Here is a 13981-nt window from a genome sequence, read left to right as displayed (position 1 = left end):
AAAATCTCGTCAAAAATTCCTTAAACTTATAAGAAACCCATGACTTGATCATTTCTTAACATATGTCTCCAATCGTTTCATTTGGCCAACTACTCGTAAAACCCCTTCTCTGATTGGCTGAAAAGCTGCAGTTAAAAATATACACCACTAAGTCATGCAGGCCAAAATTCTGAGTTTTTTTTTTTTTTTTTTTACTTGACGAATCAAAATTATAGTTACATTTCAAATGGTGTCTTTTGCCCTAAAACCTAAACTAAACTTGAGTAACGAAAATGCAACATATTTTCGTGAGTAGGAGAGTGGGCAGAAGAATAGGCATGTTCTTTAGTAATCAATAGTTTTTCTCAGGAATTTTTCTTTTATGGATGATTTAAAAAGGTATTTTAAGTGCTCTCTCCATTTTTTTATTGTTATTATTCCACAACAATGGCAGTAACTGCTATTTCAAGGCGTACTTACACTATTTTTCAAAGAATTACAAACAACATGGCGCAAATGTGAAGGACGCTATTTGTGTGGTGGCCCTTGAAATGCAAAGCACAGCAGCAAACAACTAAACAACAGCAAAGTAGTCCTCAGAAGGCTTTACAGATGCATCACCGTGCTTATTGATCGCATGCATACCAGGAATCATGGATCAATTTGCATGTGTCAAAATTCTTGAAGAGCTCATGTTGCTTTGTCTTGAAGAGGACATGCCCTTGAAATTTCTGTTTCAACAAGAAAATGACCCCAAACACACTATTAAACATGCAAAGTCTTGGTTCCAAACCAACAAAGTTAATGTCAGTGAGTGGCCAGCCCAATACTTAATCCAATCGAGAATTTATGGGATGACATAAAAATTTCTGTTTCTGAACCAAAATCAAGAAATTTAAATAAGTTGTGGAATGTCGTTAAGGAATCTTGGAGTGGAATAACAGCTGAAAGGTGCCACCTTTTGACTCCATGCCACACAGATGTAAGTTTCTTTTTTTGGCACAGTTTTTGTGAAGCAGTTATTCCAAAAACTGTGATGATAAAAGTAAATATTAATTTAGTGATTTAAAGGAATCCTAAATCCAAGAAACGAGAAAGTTTGTACAAAATAATTTTGAGATTGTAAAGTCAACAGCAGGCTGCTTTTTTTTTTTTTTTAAATAAACACGCCTTTCAACAAATTGCTCAATTCCATAGCCTTAAGAGTGTGTATATCATGAATGTTGGGTCTTGCTGGTTTTCTAAGAACCTACTTCACTTACTGGTAGCTTGTTTGACATGTAGCAAAAACAAATTTACTGAAAAGGTGGATTAATCTGATTAGTCAGATTGGACTGCGATTATTTTGAACACTACTGTATATACTAGCGGTCAAACATGGTGGTAGTAGTGATACAGTCTGTGGCTGCTTAGCTCTTTCGTGACCTGGAAGAGTTGCTATAATTGAAGGAAGCATAATTTCTACTCTTTACCAGAAAATCCTGATGGACAACATTCAGTCATCACTTTGTGAACTTAACCTGAAGCACACTTGGGTTTTGCAGCAGGACAATGATCAAAAAACACACCAGAAAGTCAAGTTCTGAATGGCGGAGTGGGAAAGTCAAACTGCAGCCTTAAATCTAATTGAAATGCTGTGGCATAACTTTAAAAAGAACATTTCCATGCTCGCAAACCCTTTGGTGTTTTTAAAATAAAACCATTCTGCAAGGAAGATGTGAGATTGAGAACATCTGATTTCAGATGTTGGTACTAAGTCTGGCAAAATCACTTGGTTAGTTTTAGCGGGCATTACATTTCCGCACAGGGCCAGGTAGCTTTGAATAGTTATATATATATAAATTTAAAAACTGGATATTATGTTTACGTCGGTCTTTCATGTTTACATGTTTGATGGTCATAAAGAGTGGAGAAAACATGCCCCCCCCAAAAAAAAAAATAATTTTTGCAACACTGTATTATACTATAGTGTTTTTAATTATTACAGGTAACAGTCATTTTGACAACTGTCACTCTTAAAATAACTTGACTGTATGACTAGCTGTCAAGTAAGCTATGACTCTTCAAAAGTTTACAGACACAATAACAATGACACATCCCATGATGCAATAAGAGGTGTGACACGATATAGATTAAAAAAAAAAAATCCCTTAGCAACCTAGATGTTTGTATTATTGTGTGCGTCTGTTGACTTAACGTTCCAGACCTGCCACTACAGCTGTTAGGGAAATACTGGATGGTTTTTCCTTGCCCAAAGCAACACTGACGTCAGCACTTGCGTACACTTCATGCATCTCATGGAAGACAGGAAGGACTTGCAGCACTGGCAGATAAATGCGAAAAGCCAGAGGAATCCAAAGGATCCCTCTCACCCCAGAGGCTCACTTCTTCCGCCTTTCTTCTAAAAACCACCATTGGACATTGAAGCCTAGAACCACGAGGCTTAAAAATAGCTTCCAACACCAAGCTTTGAAATGCATCTGCCCCACCCACTACAGAATAAGAACAAATGCTGACATCCCCGCACCTCTTCACATGGATTAAGTACAATCTAATGAAAGAAAATGAAAGAATGCTCTATTTTATCATTATCTGTGCAATAAACAAACAATATACTGTAATAATATAGTCCTGCTCCCAAATATAAACAATCATATAATCATTTTGTGGCAGCAAGTTTGAAGAGTATACAAACATTTGGAATTTTTAAAAAGATAAAAGCACCACGAAATTGTGCCTTTTTATTTTATAAGAACAAGCACAAAGTTGTGCTATGCCCGTTTTTTTTTTGTTTTTTTGTCATCTCTACGTTACTACCACAATGCTAACAGACTTGAAGCTAACCACAGTAGCGTCGGGCACTTCATTATTGGATATGGAACACATACTCTAGCAAGAACTTGGATATGGAACACATACTCGAGCAAGAACTAGTTTGAATTGGCATTTCACACAGGTTAAGTTTCCTTTGCCATTTTGTTATGCTTCTGAATAAAGACTATACAGTATTTGAAAATGGAAATAATGATGTCAACTTATCCTCTTAACACAGTTGGTGTGAGATAGTTTATTCCTTTCTTGAATGAGCTCATCTAAAGACTATCATCTGAAGCTATTGTATTCTTTCTGAGAACCAGCAGGGGGGGACTGGCTGCAAGGGAAGGACTGGGAGAGACATGCTTCTTCTTCTTTTCCTTTCGGCTTGTCCCGTTAAGGGTCGTCACGGTGCGTCATCTCAGATGAACACATATTTGTTTGGTACAGTTTTATGGCGGGTGCCCTTCCTGATGCAAATACTCATTAACAAAAAAAAAAACAAACAAAAAAACGGAAAAAAAAAAAAAAAAAAAATCAATAAACATTTATGACTGTGCCCGAATTTTGTGCATTTTCCTTAAATTCTTGAAGAATTTTGTATTAAATTTGGTGGTGTCTACTCATAGTCGAGGTTTTCATCTCACCAAGTTCAATTTTACAGGGTCATTTGCACCTCAGTTGTCTTTTTCAAGACTTTCCAAGATGTGATGTTTTTCTTACCAAGTGAGCCAGCAAGTTAAACATCCAAGCTTTCATGAATAAATACTGTAGTGTTATGAAAGTATAGTAATTTGCGATTTAATGCTAAAGCTAATCAAAAGTGACGGGGTGGAAGCTTGTTGTTGATCTTCGGGAAGTAGAACTCCTGGCCTGTGTGACGAGGATCATTATGTCCCTTCGACTTGATGACCTGACTATCCAGGCAAACACGCAACACTGAAACGGCAAGTGGACTTCATATGCCATTCAAGGGCCAACGTTGTATGACGAAGGGCACCACAAATCCAAAAACACATTCCCAGTGTTCCACTGAGTACGATATTCCTTGTACAATGAGGTCACGATGGGATTGCCAACATGGATGCACCAGCACATGGTATGATGGCAACGCAACAATTGAAAGTGAAGTGATGGAAAGGAGAGAAGGGTGTGTATATGTGAGATGACTCACCAGCGGATCGGCACCCTCCCGACGTCCTAGAGATCCGTGCTCCACCCTCTCGGTGCCCGGCATGAGGATGTAGGGGGTGTGACTCCCGGCAGGCTTCATGTTGGGTAGGCTGAGTGATCGCATGTCTTTCACCTCCTGCTCCACTTTTAACTCGCTGCCGGGCCGTGCTTCAGGACAAAGGAGGACTAGTAAGACCACCAGTACAATCTAGCCTTCACGACATGGACGTTAGACTACCATGTGGTATTGGTGTGACGCACAACATTTATTATATTGTCGGGATAAACAATTCATCTGTTCATCTTTTTTACCCACAGGCTACATGGTTTAGTATTTCAAACAGGAAAAAAATGAAACATGAACACAACGACTTTGCCGTCCTTTACTTTTTCTTTGGCTTTAGTTATTTTTTTCATGCAACAGACTGCCATCATTCGTCGAGGGGACCTCACCATTACAGCAATGACTACTTCACAGACTAATATTTGATATTAGTCTTTTGGGTGGCAAGGTGGCACAACTGGTTAGAGTGTTGGTTTCACAGTTCTGAGGACCGGTGTTCAAATTTCCGTCCCCGCCTGTGTGGAGTTTGCATGTTCTCCCCATGCCTGCATGGGTTTTCTACGGGAACTCAATTTTCCTCCTACATACCAAAAATATGCATTAACTACAGACTCTAAATTGCCTGTAGGTGTGATTGTGAGAGTGACACTCAGCTGCGAACCGCTCCATGGAGAATAGGCGATCAAGCCTTGATAAAGCCACAGAAACGTATCATCTGCAAAAAGCAGAAATGCAATACTGGGGTCACCAAACCGGACCCCTTACATGCATCATTTGCGCCACGAAATTCTGTCCATAAAAGTTATGAACAGAATCAGTGACAAAGGGCAACCGCGGCAGAGTCCATCTCTCACCAAAAATGAGTGTGACTTATGGCAACGCAGACCAAACTCTGTCACCGGTCGTACAGGAACGGACAGCCAAAATCAGGGGGTTCGGTACCCCATACTCTTGAAGCATCCTCCACAGGACTCCCCAAGGTAAATGGTTGAATGCCTTCTCCAAGTCCACAAAACATATGTAGACTGGTTGGGCAAACTCCTATGCATCCTGGAGGAGTCTGTAGAGGTCCACTGTTCCACAGCCAGGACGAAAAACCACACTGCTCCTCCTGAATCTGAGATTTGATTTCCGAATGGACCCTCCTCTCCAGCACCCCTGAATAGACCTTAGCAGGTAGGCTGAAGAGTGTGATCCCCCTGTAGTTTTAATCACATCAGTGACCTGAACTCCAGAGTTAGGAGAGCCCGCCTCAGAGACCTCTAAATGTGTTTCCTCATGGGAAGGCGTGTCAGTGGAATTGATGAGGTTTTTCCCCACCGATTCACGACGTCCCGAATTGAGGTCAGCAGTGCCCCATCTCCACTATACACATTGATGATGGTCCACTGCTTCTCCCTCCCGATATGCCGGAAGGTGGACCAGAATTATCGCCAAGCTGTCCGGAGGTTGTTCTTTGTGACATTCCCAAACTCCTCCCATGCCAGAGTTTTTGCCTCAGCAACCACCAAAGCTCCATCCCACTTGGCCAGCTGGTACCCATCAGCTGCCTCAGGAGTCTCACAGGCCAAAAAGGCCTGATAGGACTCCTTCTTCAGCTTGACGGCCCAGGTTGACACATGATGATGTAAAATGAATGGAGTGAGGATCCCCACGGGAAAATGGAGCATTTATTTTCTCTGCAAGAACCAGTACCCTGGATTGATTTTATTTTGGTACACTTTCCTCTCTGTCCTCCTTTTATCATGCAGGAATTTGCTGCTAGGCTAAAAGGCTAGAACAATCTTTCTTACATTACCCCAAATTGTCAGCAGTACAGATGTAAATTAGAAGAGCATGTTCCACTTCTACTGCTAGCTCTATTCGCCTTAAGGAGTCCACATCTTTTCCTCTATTAGTCAGGATGAAGGGTGTGAGCGGAAACTGGCCAGTGCAGATTACCCTTGTCATTGTGAGGTCAGTTCGGATAAGAGTGCATGTAAAATATACCACTTGCCATTGAATTAAAAAAAAAAAAAAAAAAAAAAAAAAACCTCCTTACTTTCTATGAAAAAAGTAAAATTGTTGACGCCAGTGTCATAAGTCATTTTTAGCTCATGAAGATCTGGCTGAGAGCAGGTTTTGGACACGGACACACACATGGACACACACACACACGGACACACACACACACACACACTTTGACAGTTTAGGCTCCACAAAAAACCCGAAACTGACCACCAATACCCAAATATGACCACGTGTCAGACGTGACCCGCCAGTTGCATCTTTACCTTTGACTTTGAGGTAGTGTCCACCAAATCGATAGGCTTCAAAGTTGAGGGACAGCGGCGTGTTGGACTGATCCAGGAACAAGTCAACACGTGATAGGTCGATGCCGTTTCTGTCAAACACTGGACCTAGAACCTCTCTGCCAACATGAGACAAATGATAAGAAACTGATGTAATTTAAATAAATGTGCAATTTATTCAAGCTTGTTCTAAGATAACACGGATGAAATCAGAAAAATCCAGACCAAAGAACTTTAAGTCATTGACACTGCAGGAGCTTGTCAGGACACGAAAAGCACATGACGGACATGAGGTTGGCCTATTGTTGTGGACATTAAACATGATAGTAGTATCACCTTACCTCAATGTTTTCTTTTTCATAGCAGGTACTATTTCTGTGTTGATGTCCACGTTGAGATCAAATTTGAGACTGAAGCACTCTTTGCTGGGGTCCTGGAGGAGGGAAGGAAGAACTCAATGTTAGTTTACACAGAAGCTCAGACTGATGATGTAGTATACAGTAGCACCCGCACAGAGAGGTTCCTGCACACTGTAGCTTTGAACCTCTAAACACTTTGTGAGACACCTCCGAGGAGCATAACAAACAAAAGTGGGTTTTTGGTGCTGCGCATGTGAGGTCAGGGTGTCAGGATGATGACCTACATCAGTGTGTCTCCTCCGTGGTTTCTTCTTAACCAACTTCATACCACCAGCTTTCTTCTCTCTGGAAAAAAAGGCCACTTTGATTGAAAAAAACTTTTTATATAATTAATTATATTATATATAATATTATATAATTCCAATATGTAATAGTAATAAGAGGGTTACCAACCCGCGGTCACTGCTCCCCTCATCCTCCTCCTCCAGGTCAGAGGGGGCGCTGGTGCGTGGGGGGCAGGATCGTGTAGATACGTTCCGAGCCAGGATGGAGGCTAAAGAAGGGAAAAGAGAATTTGTTAATTGTATCTAATAACAACCGTAATGTCATTGTCATGCTTTGCAATTTTTAGGCAAATATAATTGTTCTGGGGCACCGCGATGGAACAGCTGTAAAAGCATTGGCCTTACAGTTCTGAGGACCGGGGTTCAATCCCAGCCCTACCTGTGTGGAGATTGCATGTTCTCCCCGTGCTTGTGTGGGTTTCCTCTGGGCATGCCGGTTTGCTCCCCCATCCCAAAAACATGCAAGATTAATTGGACACTAAATTGCCCCTAGGTGTGATTGTGAGTGAGACTGTTGTCTGTCTCCATCTGCTCTGCGATTGGCTGGCAACCTGTTCAAGGTGTACACTGCCTCCTGCCCGTTGACACCTGCAACCGAGTCCAGCACTCCCGCAACCCTTGTTAAGATAAGCAGCTGAGAAAATGGATGTATGGATAATTGTTCTACAAACTGATTGGAGATCAAAATAATTACTTGCCTCACAAGACAATTCACAGTAAGATTTTTTATTTGAAGTTTTTTTCATCCATTCATCTAACCATTCATCCATCCATTTTCTTTACTGCTGTATCCTCACAAGGGTCATGGGTGTGCCGGAACCTATACCAGCTATCTTCAGGCGAGAATTGGGGTATGCCCTGAACTGATTGCCAGCCAATCGCAGAGTATTTACAAATAGCCAACCATTTGTGCGTACGTTCACATGGGAAATTTTGACTCTCCAATAAACCTATCATGCAAGCATTTTTGGGATTAACTGTTAACAAACCCGGAGAAAACCCACATAGGCACAGGGAGACTATGCAAACTTCACACAGGAGAGGCTGAAATTTGAGCCCCGGTCCGCAGAACTTTTGAAGCAGATGCGCTAAGCAGCTACCCTGTCGGCTCCCATCATATCACATGAATAAACAGAAAATCTAGATTTATGTTTCTGTTTGTACTCCCACTTAAATTAAAATTTCCTTTGTGGAGGCCACTATAAAATGAATTTTTTAAATCACTCCTAAACATACTGTTTTTTTTTTAACTACTCTCCCCCTCCCTCCAGAAATTGTCATCAGTCGTGATTCAAATGGCAAAAATGAAAAATTTAAATAAGCAAATGTATCCAAATTTGTAATATGTGTTTTTCCTCAACACACGCTAGAAGACACCCCTCCATGAAGATGTATGCTAATTGTTCGTGTATTTTTTACACAATCTTGCTAACTGAGAAACGATCCAAAAAACTGCGATCAAAACAATACCGCTCATTTTCACTCTTTTGCTCTCCACATAAATAATAAAAGGGGATTTAATGTCCCATGAAGGTAGATAATGTATGCTACCTTGAGGTTGTAAGTCAAATCTGGGGTGCCGGTCAAAGTGCATGTTGTTGCTCTTCTCCGAATGGCAGCGCGAGTCACATGACTCACACAGGTGAAGGGGGCTTTTGTTATTCAGGCCTTGGCAGTCGGGGTGGTGGCAAACCTGCATATTATAAAATGAAACAAAGAAAGAAATAATGTCAAATCAACAGAAGACTAATCAAGTGGAACAAAGTTCAAAGCAGTTACAGACTTCGTATAAAAACTTCCAAGTCAAATATCCCAAAGGTTTGGAAACTCCCACCTTCTAGCCATCTGTCCTGATCAGATTTTCACCTCTGCATGCTGACCACAGATCAGGTTAACTGTTCACAATCCAAGTGAACTGGGAGCAGCTTTTTCAGAGCCCAGACAAAAAGCAGCAGAAGGCTGTAGGATTAAGGAGATCTGTCTCAGACCAGACAGATCCAACACCCGCACCAACTAACCCCTGTGACCTCTTCTCATCCCTCACCTCAAGGACTGATGGGCTGATAAACACCAGGGGCTCTTGGATGCCTCTGCCACCATCACCTACAACCGTGTCAGGATGCGGGGATATATGATGATGTATGAGATAAAACGGAGAACCCTCTCATGTACTTCCTGACATGGTGGTTGTGTACACTGTGTGTGTGTGTGTGTGTACATGCATGCTGGATAGTCCATCTTTTCAACAACACTGACATCACTACTGGTATAGGTCCCAAAATTTTGCTATTTAAACCTGCATAGAATGACTTTAAAATGGACTTAGTATAAAAGCGTCAATTACATGTTAAAAAAAAAAAACATGTTAGTGTGTCATACCCAGAAAAGGCCCTTCTTACAGCTATTTTGTTTGACCCAGTTTAGTATCTTTGTCTATATATGGCTAAACGATTGCTTTTCTCTAATTGGTTGCTTCCTTGTAGAACACCGACTTTTGAGTGGATACATGTTTGTTATATTGACAATGCTGGCTTGGGAACGGAAAGGAAAGGCGGAGATCTTCGCTAGTGACGTGTATAAACTCGAGAAATTCAAATGACCTGATTTCAGTCGTCTTGGTAGAAACATGTCTGGAAATCAGGAATGCGTGGATGATCTTAATTCATATTTCTTTTGTTTACTGAGGCGACATTGAGCCAATATTAGATCGTAAATACTAGAAAAGGTTGGATTGGTGGACTACGGCACCTTCAATGGTCTTCCTGCATTGACCGTGCACTTTGAGGTAACAGCAAAACATATATCAAATGTTAGGTCACACTGCAGGTCTATTCCAAATTTTTTTGCCTAATGTGATGCATATTTGATTTTTTCTCCACAACCGACCCAGAACTCTTTCATATGTGTGCATAAACCTGATATATATGTGACCCAACTGTGATATGGATGCACAGAAGCGTGCATCCGACGCATACGTCAAACAGTGACAAATGTCACAATTGTTCGAGAAAACAGAACTCCACAAAGAGCAAGTGCAGATGAAGGAGCAGAAAATGGTAGCAAAAAGAATAAACTTCAAAGTTCATTTTCACACCACCACCATATTGACAGAAAAAACAATTGTTGAATCTTTTTTTCTGATTACAGAAATAAAAAAATATCACACAGTCTTGGCCTATTTCTCTATGCCCATAGGGCATTAACGCCTTAAAAAAACCCAACTAAACATTAGTAATTATGGTGCGGGATACTTTGCTTAATAATCATTATGACATTCAGCAATATGTTTTCACTTTCTGTCTTGTGCTAAAGGAGTGAGTTACACAAAGAGCTATAGAAAGAGATTGCTACAAAGTGTTGGTTTCTCAGTGCTTAGGTCAAGGTAGCTAGTCTATGTTAAAGGGTCCAAATCCAAGTGAAGACATGAGTCAATGCTGTTTGAATCCAAATCGATTTGCAAGTCTTTCAATATGTCGAGTCTAAAGTCATCAAATTAATGACTTGACTCCATATGACTCAAGTTCATACCAGTCTTACTAGGCTATTTTCCACAAAAGGAGAAATAAACACCCCTAAATATTCCTTACAACCAATTACATGCTAACACTGACTAAGCTATGACTTAAACACATAAAGGGAAAAAAAACATACCCAAAAGTGATTTCCTATCATCACGTGTGACTCCAAAGACTTTATAACCAGTTAAACAGGAAGTAAGGCTATGCCACTTCCAGTCAAAGAGGAGGTAGTCAGTCGACATCACGGGAAAAGATGCGATAAGGACCTCACCATAATATTTCTCCATGAATGTGACAGTGCTCAGTGTCCACGCTTGTCAATTGTCCAGCTGGCTACCTCGCCAGGCTGATAAAAATCTACCCCCACCTCATTAATTAATAATCCGCTCCTCTCAATGTCTAGCCAGGTATAATCGCAGTTTGGAGGAGACAGGAAGGTGTGTGTGTGGGTGGGGGTTGAGGGGATTACGAGAAGGGGGGAGCAAAGGAGGAGTAGGGTAAATCCAACTGAAAATATAAATAAGGGGGAAATAAAAAGAGGAAAAACTGTTTTAGAAGCTTTTGAAAAAGACTTTCTCGCTTAATCTTGGGTCTTAATTGGTGCCTATGTGCTGTCAAAACCATCTGACAGCCCAATACAAAATTAAACAGTGCTGCTGGACCCACATGAGCCAGAACCACCTCCACCCTCTTTCCCTTTTTCATGGCTATGACCCCTCCCTTCCTCTCCTTTTCAGTCAACCAGACTCACAATGGAAGGGCCAGACTAAGCAAGGCCATGAGCAAGAAGTTATATTTAGAAAGATACTGGAGGAACTCTAAGTGAATATGTCCATGTCCAAAAAAGATTTTATTGTCATGCACATCTACCTACTGTTTTCCATTAAGGTGGAATCTTTTTTTTTCTTTTTAACTTGATAAATTTAGGAGGTTGTCTATCATACAATTTGTTCTGTTCAGTCAAGAACTGGATTACAGTGGTACCTTGACCTTGACTTCATTACAATTAATTATAATGCCATTAATCTATTACAGCCCGCTCAAAACACCTCCCCTCTACCATACTGTATTAATAAAGAAAATCAGCACTGGGTTTTCTAAATATATAATAAAAGCGTATGTAAAGAATTAACTGTCTTTATAGACTGTAATTACTATATGCACATTGGGACAAGGTGAAACAAAAAAACAATAACTCGTGTTGCACGTGTGTCTCAAAGGGGTAAGTACACAACGTCAGGCATGGGCGTTGCCAGATCCCTTTTATTGGGCCACATATCCCATTGTAAATGAGCTGAGCCCTGGTATCCTGCGCAGACTGCCCATCGGTAGGTAGTGCCAAGATTTTTCCCCATGGGCAGGTGCGGCCATAATATTAAGGGAAAGGGGAAAAAAAAACTTCCTGTCACATCTACTGCAGTGTTTCGGATTTGCAACCGGCTCGCATTGCAACTAGTCTGCTTGGAGATCATTGCTGTGTTCTGAGGAGGAGATGATTTACACATGCAGACACACATGCACGCACGCATTTGTAAACAAGCCGAACAAGTACGCTGCAGAGGGAAGCCTGCACACATTGCATGTAATGCAAGGAGGGACACGCTTTTCAAGGGAAACAAAAGGTGAACAACAAAACAAAACTGCTTAAACGGTGCAAGGTGAGGCTGTGCTCAAGTAGAGCTTTATGCCTAGCAAGGTTCCTAGCGTCAGGACATGTGTTTTGACCTATTGTAGCTGCTTGGAGGTGTTTTCATTTACTATTTGACTATTTGTACCATTCAATAAACAACTGAATGTGCAGCACCATTTCTTAAATCTTTGCTCGCAACACAGAGCAAGAAATTGAGCAGGCGAGATCTTGCAACTCTAAAAATTCTTAAATGTCAAAAAACAGAAGTTAATCACTGTTAAAATAGTCATGTCTCAGAATCTCCTCTTTGACGTCTCACATGACATCATTCATGAATGCGTTTTCGAAATGTTTTCTGTGAATTTAAAGACAAAGTAATGTGCGCACACACACAGACACACTTAGACCGTGGAGCTAATCAATTATACCATGGTGATAACATATGCAAGTCTACAAGATGATGAATTATATGGTAAGTCACGATAGTTAGCAAAACCAAACGCCATGTGAAAACTCTTCCAACACAGAACGTGCTGTGTCACCAAAAAGCTGGAACAGCCTTGCTTAGGTGATTTTGTTCTAACCTACAAGTCAAAAATCAAGAACAAAATTTCAATTACAGTGAGGAAAATCCTGCGATTTTGTTCTCCCACTTTGAAATCGAGGGGTCTGAAACATCTTAGATGCATATCCACTGTGAGACACTTAAAAAAAAAAAAAAAATACAGAAATCACAATGTATTATTTTTTTTCTTTAAAAATGTATTTATTATTATGCTGGAAATAAGTACAGTGCAACCTCGGAGTTCAAATATTATTCATTCTTTTTAAGTGTTCAAAGTCCAATTTGTTCAACCTTCAAAACATTTTTTTCCATCAGAAATAATGTCAATTAATTTAATCTGTTCCTAACCTCCAAAAAGTAAATTCCCATTTTAATTAATGTAAAGACACATACACTCAAAAATAAATAAATAAACTTAAAAGGAATGTAATTGTGTACCATTTACTTTTTTGGTCATGATGTGATGGCATTGGAGGGACTTAAGTGGGAAGGTAGAACATGTTATGCCGAAGTCACCCAAAATGACTTGAGAGGATAATCTTCCAGTAGCTTCTCCATTTTTTTTTTTTTTTCTGTGGCCTTTACTTTCTCATGCTAGTCACTCCTTTGACAACATCACCTGGCTTATATTACATTTTTATTCTTTAGGCCATCCATAAAAATATTTTAGTTTCCAGTAACAACAGTTGAAAAAAAATGAGAAGGTAGGTAGGCAGGAATTTTTTGTTTTGTTTTTGCAAGGGTCCATTCCATGATATTCTGCAAATATTTTGGCCCATATACTACCAATAAATATATTCAGTGCGTTAATGTAGCTTACGTTTTAGCTATAAATTATATAAATATTTATTTCTTCATATCTCCAACTTCCCAATACTGATTTAAAATCACTGACGTGCATACCTGGATAACATACGTTGCTTCTTTAGGATACTGAACTTGGGAATGGGGTGCTGGCTTGGTCGACCTCTACCAGCACTGTTAAAAAGGCAGTGGTTTCCCAGATCACCATTTTTTTTTTTTTTTTTTTTAACGGGAAGGAAAGGTCTTGACTTTTTCTTGACAGCTGCCACTATAGTGACAAATGCACCCATTTTGGACCGGTCAGCAGTGGCATTTTTCCTCAAATGAAAAATCACTATATTAAGATTTGGATCGAAAAGTAATGTCTCAAAATCATGAGAACATTCGCATTGGATGCCACCGTGTGTTTGCCCCAGTCGCAGTGCTTCCATCTCAGACAG

At 40.3% G+C, this 13981-nt stretch overlaps 1 protein-coding gene across 5 annotated transcripts in view; it reads right to left on the bottom strand.

Annotated features, from left to right (window-relative positions):
- plekhg5b (pleckstrin homology domain containing, family G (with RhoGef domain) member 5b) overlaps positions 1–13981 on the bottom strand; it is a 75858-nt gene that overhangs the window by 25517 nt on the left and 36360 nt on the right. For all 5 annotated transcript variants that reach the window (XM_061838831.1, XM_061838802.1, XM_061838811.1 and 2 more), the window contains 6 exons: positions 8576–8717; positions 7134–7233; positions 6965–7025; positions 6663–6754; positions 6304–6440; positions 3968–4134 (listed from right to left, as the gene is read on the bottom strand). In XM_061838831.1, the coding sequence (XP_061694815.1) occupies positions 3968–4134; positions 6304–6440; positions 6663–6754; positions 6965–7025; positions 7134–7233; positions 8576–8618 (600 nt within the window). In that variant the 5' untranslated portion in view covers positions 8619–8717. The remainder of the gene's footprint in view (positions 1–3967; positions 4135–6303; positions 6441–6662; positions 6755–6964; positions 7026–7133; positions 7234–8575; positions 8718–13981) is intronic.

The sequence above is a fragment of the Syngnathoides biaculeatus genome, chromosome 2 (genome assembly GCF_019802595.1).
Source record: "Syngnathoides biaculeatus isolate LvHL_M chromosome 2, ASM1980259v1, whole genome shotgun sequence".
Classification (NCBI taxonomy): domain Eukaryota; kingdom Metazoa; phylum Chordata; class Actinopteri; order Syngnathiformes; family Syngnathidae; genus Syngnathoides; species Syngnathoides biaculeatus.
This window is presented reverse-complemented; position numbering and strand designations above follow the sequence as displayed.